The sequence below is a fragment of the Clytia hemisphaerica genome, unplaced genomic scaffold (assembly GCF_902728285.1).
Source record: "Clytia hemisphaerica strain Z4C2 unplaced genomic scaffold, Clytia hemisphaerica genome assembly, whole genome shotgun sequence".
Classification (NCBI taxonomy): domain Eukaryota; kingdom Metazoa; phylum Cnidaria; class Hydrozoa; order Leptothecata; family Clytiidae; genus Clytia; species Clytia hemisphaerica.
The window spans coordinates 1,267,359-1,277,464 of NW_027103573.1; the positions used below are offsets into that span (position 1 = coordinate 1,267,359).

The 10,106-nt window shown below is 35.0% G+C and overlaps 1 protein-coding gene across 1 annotated transcript; it reads left to right on the forward strand.

Moving 5' to 3' along the window:
- The first annotated feature begins 1,225 nt into the window (after positions 1-1,225).
- LOC136801114 (putative leucine-rich repeat-containing protein DDB_G0290503) lies at positions 1,226-2,188 on the forward strand. The gene has a single exon (XM_067057735.1). The coding sequence runs from the start codon at positions 1,226-1,228 to the stop codon at positions 2,186-2,188; it is 963 nt and encodes a 320-aa protein (XP_066913836.1).
- The last annotated feature ends 7,918 nt before the right edge of the window (positions 2,189-10,106 follow it).

The following is a 10,106-nucleotide window of genomic DNA, read 5'->3' on the forward strand; positions in this document are numbered from 1 at the left end:
AACTTTTGACAGCGACCTTCTTTTGGCAAAATATTTTCAGGGTGGTATAATATCATAAATAGATTGAACATACTAAAATTTGAGGGGATTTTGTTCGACCAAACTTAAGAAAATCTCAAAAAACCAACTTTCCCTAAGGGAACGCAGGCAAAAGCAGGTTTGTTTACCTCCAGAGACCAAACGGTGGAGAGCATCAAAATAATGCGCGCGCATTAGTTTTTGCGAAGCGAATTTATGAGCGAAGCAGTTTTGCTATGTTGTGCACGTACCTTTAACTTCTATCCCAAGCGAAAATTTGCCATAAAATTTGCTATATAAATCACATCTTCAAACCGATGATTTTATCAAAATGACCTTGAATGGTTTGCCTTGAAGCCACGAAAACTTTCTCGGTTTGGTAGCTAGGACTGCGAAAAATGCTGTTTTAAAATGGTGTACCCTAGCAGTGAACAGCGACAAAATTACCGGAAGCCGAAACACGAACTTAGAATCTGAAGTTGATCAAATTTGCCGCGCGGGCGGCACGCATCTAAGCAATCTAAGCAGTGGTTCTTCGGTTTTTAATGTTTATTTTGCTGTTAAATGGAAAAGAAATAGTTTGAACGGTGACAGAAAGGATCTTAATTGTCCCTTGACTTTTAACAGCAAGTATCAAGTATCAAATAAGGTCAATCAATGAGAGGTTTTTGCAAGTCGCGCGGGCGGGAGGAGTGCTCTTTTACTGAACGAAACTTACCTTGCAAAACCAAGTGGATATTCTATGATAAAGAAGCGAAAGAAGTACGGAGGTAATCAAATTTGTCGAATTTGTCAAGAAATAAATCAAAACTGCCGAAGAACCAACAAGCCATCTTTGTACATTTTTGTTTTTGTTTTATTTTTATGTTTTGTGATGATTTCGAAAGACGATTCGTGGTTCGAATAAAAATGTTCGATTGTTCGACGAATATCGTTCGATTTTATTAAGGCACCATTTACACTAGAATAATAACAAAAATAATAACATTGGGCAAAGATGGCGGACGCACGCATGCATGTAAAAAACAAAATGGCAGCCTAAATATTCTTAAAATACTTTACTTTGAACTTCAACACAAATAACATCAATAACACACGTTCAAGCAAGTGCAGGAGAAGAAAAATAAATAAAGCAATGCCTAGATCACACAACAAATCAAATAAAAATTCGTCTAAGAAGAAAAACAAAAATCAAAACAAGCAGACAATGTATGATCCACAGAGTCAATTATCGCCACCAATTGTAAATCTTAGGAAGAGATTTGATCAAACGACAGACTTTGCAACTCCAACACAGAGCCTAGAGGATGAAGTGACAAAATTTCATCATGAAGAAGAATTACCGCCTGAAATATCTAGAGACCTTGTGCTTCAAATATACCATCAAAACAAATACATCATTCAAAAGCTTGAAAGTCTTGAATCACAATCACAGTCAAGGTATGAAGGTCTAGAGGATTCCATGAAAATCATGAAAGAGGAAATAGCAGCTCTCACATCTTCACAAAAATTTATATCCGACAAATTTGACAAACAAGAGAAAGAAATAAAATCGCTCACAACTAAGGTAAAAAACATATCAACCGAAAACACCCAAAAAGATAAAAAAATTGATCAACTGACCGAGAGACTGAGAAAAGCTAGTGATCGCCTGAAAGAAAATGAATCCAATATTAACTCACTCGAGCAGTATGGCCGTAAAGAAATGATCAATATTTTTGGAATACCACGAAAGGTCAATGAGGATACAGACGACATTGTTCTGAGGATTGCTGAAAGACTGGATATGGAACTTTACCTTGAAGATATCGAAATTAGTCATCGCACATCTACCAAAGAGAAAGCACCTATCATTGTTAAGTTCAATAGCAGAAGGATGAGAAACGAAATGTGGGACGCCCGATGGGACTTGAAGCACTTTACAACAAAAGACATAGGATTTCAAGAAGAAAACTCAATTTTTATTAATGAAAGTTTGACAGAGCACAACCGTGAAATTTTTAAGGACGCTTGGAATAAACTAAAGAAACCCGGATACTTTGAAAGAGTCACAACCATTGATGGTATAACCTATGCCTGGAAGACATACAAAAGAGACAATAAATCTGAAAAAATTATCATTCTCTCTAAAAGTGACATTATCAAACAAATACCACTACCCAGAGACTAAATTTTACATACATCAATACCATTTCACACAACATACTATTTTTAATCATTTTTCTTTTAGTTAAATGGCTAACCTGATTCCTAACATTTTAAATGAATCCTTTATATGTCATGTCTGTCAAACTATTGTCCTTAACAGTGGGGTTTTTTGTGAAATCTGTCTTACCTGGCTCCACATAAAATGCATCAAAATCACCCAGAAGCATTACAAAAACTTAGCTAAATCACCTCTCCCTTACTTTTGTCAAAGATGTGTTTCTGGAGCTCTTCCTTTAACAACCATAACTGATTACCAATTAAAATTAGAATTTTTTAACTCAAATCACTCAGAACCTAATAACAACAAATGTAAACATTGCAATAAAGTCATTGGCCAAAAGAGACACGTCAAGTGTAAACTTGGTGGTGGTCTCTTCCACTTAAAATGCTTAAATATATCTCCATTAAACATTAACCATAAATTATGGTCATGTAACGATTGTCTAAACTTTCCTTTTCAGCATATGGATGATAATATTTTTAACGAGTTTAACAACAATAATAAAGTTAATAATAACAATTCAACTTTCTCCACCAATGTTAATTTTACTAATGACTTCAAAGAATTTAACCATCTCCCTCAACTAAATATTACATTAAATTCTTCTGACAATACTGATAACTTGATAAATTTTGAGTACTATGATATCAATAATTTTCTAACACTTTCCAGGGAGGCAGGTTCTTCCTACCTGTCTTTCTTACATACCAACATAAGATCCCTAAATAAAAATGAAGGTAAGTTGAAACATTTACTAACCATTCTTCGTCATGAGTTTGATGTTGTAGGTATTTCGGAAACATGGATCAAGGATGACCAACTATCAGAAAATCACTTAATCAATGGCTACCATCCTTACATTGGAATGTCTGGCTCAAGTCAAAACTCTGGAGTTGGTTTTTTCATTAAAGACTCGATAAATTTCAAAGAAAGGGAAGACCTATCTTTTTCAACAAAGGGTAAGAATCTTGACTTTGAATGTTTCTTTGTGGAGTTGGATGAAATATTGGTCGGTGTTGTCTATAGACATCCTAATAGCAGCATTCAGCTTTTCACAAATGAACTTGAATCTCGAGTTTTAAATAAAATCAAAAAAGAAAACAAAAAGATTGTACTGATGGGTGACTTCAACATTAATCTGATGAACACAGAGTCTCATAGATACACAGGTTATTTTTTTGACAAAATGACATCAAATTATCTCTTTCCATACATTGTACAACCTACAAGGTTCACTGAAAACAACCACACATTAATTGACAACATTTTCTATAACGATATTTCGAATGAATGTATTAGTGGAAATCTTATCCCACACATCAGTGATCATTTGCCAAATTTTCTTTTAATTCCTCGCACACACAAAAATATTCCAAGGTCCAAAAAAAAACTCAAACGTGATTACTCCAAATTTGACATAAATGAATTTCGAAAAGATCTTGAAAATATTGATTTTGTAAATACACTATCAAAATTGAACAACACCAACTTTTTTCACAATGGGTTAAAAATTTTATTCGATCTTCATGCTCCTAATAAACCTCTAACTAAAAACGAACGCAAGCTTGAACAAAACCCTTGGATGACTCAGAGTATTTTAAACAAAATGCAAATCAAAGACAAACTTTATGGACTTTTCATGAAAGACAAAGACCCTCAAATTCTCAGAGAATATCAATTATTACTACACAATATCAACAAAAATATACGTAAACAAAAGTTTCTCCATCTAAAACAAAAATTTCTCTCTTCAAGAAATGACATTAAAAAGTTTTGGAAAAATCTTAATTCTTATCTTGGCAGGAAAAACACAGTCAAAATACCAAGTACAATGACTAATGGAAAGAAATCTTTTTCTGGCTCATTCCAAATTGCTGAAGGCTTCAATGAATATTTTAGTGAGGTAGCTCCCAACTTATTAAAGACAAGTAATACTTTAATGGACCTACCTATTTATAAAACGAATAATTAGAATTTAATGGAAGTAATGTATAATTTTAAATTTCGATTTATATATCTATTGGAACGGAGAAAGCAATTAAGAAACGCATCGATGTTTAACGGTGAAAGAAAAATCATGAAAATCTGTCGAGTATAAGTTGAAAAAATGAAGGAAAACCGTTTTACGCCGGTTTTCGGCTGTTCCGGCGATTTTTAAGGAGTTCCGGATTCAAAGGATGATTTTTTTGGAAATCAAACGATGCTAAGTTTTGGGCATCATCATAAAGAACATTTTTCTGTAAAGAAACAATTAAATAAGTTGAAAAAATGTGACGGAAATGTGAAAAAACGACGATTTCAGGCACATTTCCGGTTCTACAGACCGGAAAAAATTTTTTTTTCGGCAAACGGTTTTCGACACCTTTTCGGCAGTACTAATGTGCATCTATGTGCAAAAAATCGCAAAGAACTAATGATAAAATCTCGAGAAAATCTCAAAAAACCGCTTTTTTTTCGGGACATTTCCGGTTCTACCGGCCGGAAAATTTTTTTTTTCGAAAATTGGGCTCTGTCACATTTTGGGCATTGCCATTTTACATCATTGTGCAAAAAATCATGAAAATCTGTCGAGTATAAGTTGAAAAAATGAAGGAAAACCGTTTTACGCCGGTTTTCGGCTGTTCCGGCGATTATTAAGGAGTTCCGGATTCAAAGGATGATTTTTTTGGAAATCAAACGATGCTAAGTTTTGGGCATCATCATAAAGAACATTTTTCTGTAAAGAAACAATTAAATAAGTTGAAAAAATGTGACGGAAATGTGAAAAAACGACGATTTCCGGCACATTTCCGGTTCTACAGACCGGAAAAAATTTTTTTTCGGCAAACGGTTTTCGACACCTTTTCGGCAGTACTAATGTGCATCTATGTGCAAAAAATCGCAAAAAACTAATGATAAATCTCGAGAAAATCTCAAAAAACCGCTTTTTTCGGGACATTTCCGGTTCTACCGGCCGGAAAAAATTTTTTTTCGAAAATCGGGCTCTGTCACATTTTGGGCATTGCCATTTTACATCATTGTGCAAAAAATCATGAAAATCTGTCGAGTATAAGTTGAAAAAAATGAAGGAAAAACCGTTTTACGCCGGTTTTCGGCTGTTCCGGCGATTTTTAAGGAGTTCCGGATTCAAAGGATGATTTTTTTGGAAATCAAACGATGCTAAGTTTTGGGCATCATCATAAAAAACATTTTTCTGTAAAGAAACAATTAAATAAGTTGAAAAAAATGTGACGGAAATGTGAAAAAACGACGATTTCCGGCACATTTCCGGTTCTACAGACCGGAAAAAATTTTTTTTCGGCAAACGGTTTCGACAACCTTTTCGGCAGTACTAATGTGCATCTATGTGCAAAAAATCGCAAAAAACTAATGATAAAATCTCGAGAAAATCTCAAAAAACCGCTTTTTTCGGGACATTTCCGGTTCTACCGGCCGGAAAAAAATTTTTTTCGAAAATCGGGCTCCGTCACATTCGAGGGTTTATAGTAATGCACCTTTGTGCAAAAAATCAGAAAAATTGAATGAGCCAATCTCGAGAAAAGTTGGTAACTAACGAACGAACTAACGAACACGGGTTAATTTATAGGACCTCCACCCCACCGGGGTAGGTCCAAAAATTCCAAATCACCCTAATCCAGAAATTTACATGAACAAGATCAAAACATGTGATACAAGCATTTTTTTTCAGAAAACAAATTCTTATGAAATTTTAACACATCTAAATAATCTCAATGCCGGCAAGGCAAAAGATATATATTCTTTTCCTGTTCGAATAATCAAAGCTATTGCAGATCTGATTTCGGAACCACTATCTCTTATAATAAATTCCTCGTTAGTCACAGGAGTATTTCCTAACCTCCTAAAACATGCCAAGGTAACACCTCTTTTTAAAAGTGGCATCAAAACGGAACTGAAAAATTATAGACCAATTTCAGTTCTCCCTGTGTTTGACAAAATATTTGAAAAAATCGTCCATGAAAGAGTTACTCAATTCTTCAAAAAACAAAACAGTTTATTTGAAAATCAATTTGGCTTTCAGAAAGGTAAGTCCACCAACAACGCTGTTCTTCATTTAACCAATATCAGCAGTCAATGCCTAAAAAGGAAGGAGATTGGTTGTGCAATCTTCTTAGATTTAGCTAAGGCCTTTGATACTGTAAATCATGAAATCCTTCTAAAAAAACTAGACAAAATTGGAATTAGGGGCCCTGCCTTAGCCTGGTTCAAAAGTTATCTAGAAAACCGAGTCCAGAGTGTCTGCTGCTACCAGGAAAAATCTAAGTCCCTTGGTATGGCTCATGGTGTTCCCCAAGGATCGGTACTAGGACCCCTACTCTTTCTTATTTATGTAAACGATCTTCCTCTAAACTCGTCATTTTCCAAAACTCTATTTGCTGATGATACGTGTCTCTTAATGTCTCATAAAGATCCTATTGTACTTGAAGAACTTGTCAACTCTGAACTTAAATAATAAGCGACTGGCTCGTTGCAAATAAGCTAACGCTAAACATTAGTAAATCTAACTATATACTTTTCAATAACATCAAACAAACTCAAGACTTTCAAATATCGATTTCAGGTCAGTTACTAAATCGTGTCACAGAAGCAAAATATCTTGGAGTCATTATCGACCACAAACTTAGTTGGAAGGAGCACTTAAAAAAGTTACACACAAAGATCAAACAAAGTGTAGGTATTCTTCATAAGGTAGGTTGGTTCTTACCTAGAAAAAATTTAATTTCTCTTTATTATAGTTTGATCTACTCCCATGTCACCTATTGTATTACTAGTTGGGGTTCTCCTAACACATCTGGTCTGTACAAAATTAATGAAGTCATTACTAAATGCTCTAAATATGTTGATCGGGTTTGCCCACAGTCTGCTGATAATGTTGAGAACTTTAAACCATTAAACATTCTAAATGTCTATATTTTAGAATCCTGTAAACTCGTTCATAAATTTTTAAACAAAAACTTAACATCATCTTTAAATTCTCTATTTAAAAGATCTCCTGAAAATAAACTCCTAATCCAAAGGAAGAACTCCAAAAACAATATCTCCACTATACATCATAATCAAGCTCTACACCCTATGATGTATTATGCCCCTATCTTTTGGAACAACAAACAATGCTATAAATATGCGGAATCCTCATGCTCTGCTTTTTCATTGAAACTCAAAGATTCTCTAAAAAGCAATAATGACTGAAATATGTCTTATTTCATAATTACTAAAACTTAGTTTAGATTTAAATATATATATATTTTTTCTTCTTCTTCTTCTTTTTCTCCTGCGTTTTTAACTTGGACGTACTTATACATAAAGGCTGTATTCTCTATTCAAACCAACCTTGCAAAATCACCTAGCTAAAAAAGATAACGTAGATAATATATTATATCATCATTATTTACTTACTTTTTGAAACTTTTTGAAGGCTTCTTTGTTCGTCTCAACAATCATCCAATTTGAGAAATCCGATGATGGACCATGACTTTGATGCTATTTGAATCAGCTCTCCTAAGAGGAAAGTAATTCGGCAGCAGTGGCTCGTCCGGTAGTGAATTGAGAAAATGGTCCAATTGATGTTTAAAACTAGTTTTGGAGCAGTTTTTGAGGTTACGGATGGATTGTGGGAGGGCATTAAATAGTCTGGGACCTTCTTCTGACAGGGAGTCTCTCCATATGTTTTTTTGCCTTATGTTCACCTCTTTTAGATAACATTTTCTACCCTGTCTCTGGTTATCGTAACTGAAGATGCCACCTTTGTTTTCAGCATAGTTAAAATTTGGTACAAGCTGTTCTAGGATGCTCCAGGTGTAGATAATCCTGTATCTTTCTCTGCGCCGCTCCAGGCTGTATAGTTTAAGTTCTTTGAGCTTCTCCCAATAGTTGAGATGTTGAAGTGTAGGGATTCTATTCAGGTAAGCTTTTTGAAGTGATTCCAGTTGTTGGATCAGATATCTTTTTGAAGGTGACCACAGCTGGGAGCAATAGTCAATGTGTGGTAGTACCAGTGACTTCCAAAGAGTTAGCATTACTTGACAATCTCTTGTTTTGAACGTTCGATGGATCCAAGCAATGATACTTTTGACTTTCTCGATCTGGTTTGTAATGTGTTTGCTGTATGTCATGTTAACATCCAGAGTGACTCCTAAATCCTTCACGTCCATCTTGGTTTCGATAGGAGAGCCAGTGTCTGAGAGGTAACTTGAGTGTTCTTTCAGTTCTTCATTTTTTCCGTATTTAAGATGTTCAAACTTCAAGCCATTGAGCTGCATGTTGTTTAATGATGTCCATTGATACACCACATCAAGGTCGTTTTGTAGAAATTGAGCATCAGTGTTATTAGAGATCTCCTTCATTAAACGTGTATCGTCGGCAAATGAAGATAGAAATGAATGTAGGATGTTAGTGTCAATATCTTGGATCATTATCAGGAAGAGAAGTGGACCAAGAACTGATCCTTGGGGACGCCAGAAATGACTTCTGCTTTTTTGGAGAGGATGTAGTCAACAGATACTTGTTGGGTCCTACCGGTAAGGAAGGATCTGATCCATTGCAGTAATTTGCCAGTTATACCATTTCTCTCGATTTTATGGAGTAGGATTGTATGATCTACACGGTCAAATGCCTTGCTGAAATCAAGGTAAATAACGTCAACGTTACGTCCTTTTTCAATGTGATGAATGAGTCGTTCTGTGTGCGATAGAAGTTGGCTAAGACATGATCTTCCAGACCTGAATCCATGTTGATTATCGTTAAAGAGGTCGTTTTCTTCTAGATGATTTTGTAGCCGTTTTCTGACAATCTTCTCGAAGATCTTGGTTACATGCGAAGTTAATGCTACAGGTCGATAGTTTTCAGGTAGGCCTTGGTTGCCTTTTTTAAAGATGGGTGTGATGAAACTGGTTTTCAAAAGTTGAGGTGTGTAGCCTTTGTCAAGTTTATTTATTTATAACTGTAGCTAGTTTATACTGTGAATGGCTTTAGAAATCCTCTTAAAGGATATTTTTGTTCACAGTCCTTGTAAATATTTCATAGCTCATAAAGTCTATCAAAGAAAACAATACAATACAATACAATACAATAACTAGAAGGAAAATAAAAGAGCGATGCGCGGGGCAGTGGCGGGTGTTGTGCCGCCGTGGATTATGTAATGTGTTTGGGTCATTAAGGCTCTTACGACCCTGTCTCTATAGCAGCTTTATTAGAAGAGGGATTTTTAGTGAGTCCCTTATTTTGCTAGCAACTTGCGAATTGAGGTGGAGTCTGGATCGCTTCGCAACCCTTATACAATACGGCTAGTCAGTTACATCAAAATGCCTCGAAAATGTCAATATGAAAATTGCGTAATCAGAGAACGTATGTCTCGCTCATTTTAAAAAGGCCGAGACAAACTTTCAATAATTGGATTGTAACATCGAGTTAAGTCTCTTTTGTTAAGTCACCAGGGGGTAAATAAAACAGACCTTGATACATTTATCGTTCGATTGAACTTGACCATTTATTTAAAACTCAGCCTCCTAAATATTTGGGGTAGGTAAAATATGTACAAAGAAATTCATACTTTTCCAACCCGGCCAATCTTTAAAAAAGAAGCGAACAGTAAAATGTAATTACCCTTTCCAAATAAACCTCTTCGGTGGCGAGCGTAGTCTACTCTGACGTAATTGTAAAATTTATGTAATGGGAGTTTGACATAGTGATGTAATGTTGTTTGGGGAATTATGAAGTTCTCTGGGATTCCGATTGCATTTATTCAGGTTGATTTTTTATGACTTCTAATGGTACTTTTTCTAACGAGTTTGATTACTCTGTTCTCACACTTATGTCTTTTTTTTTCGCATCCTTTTCCGTGATTACTTTTATTTATATTTTT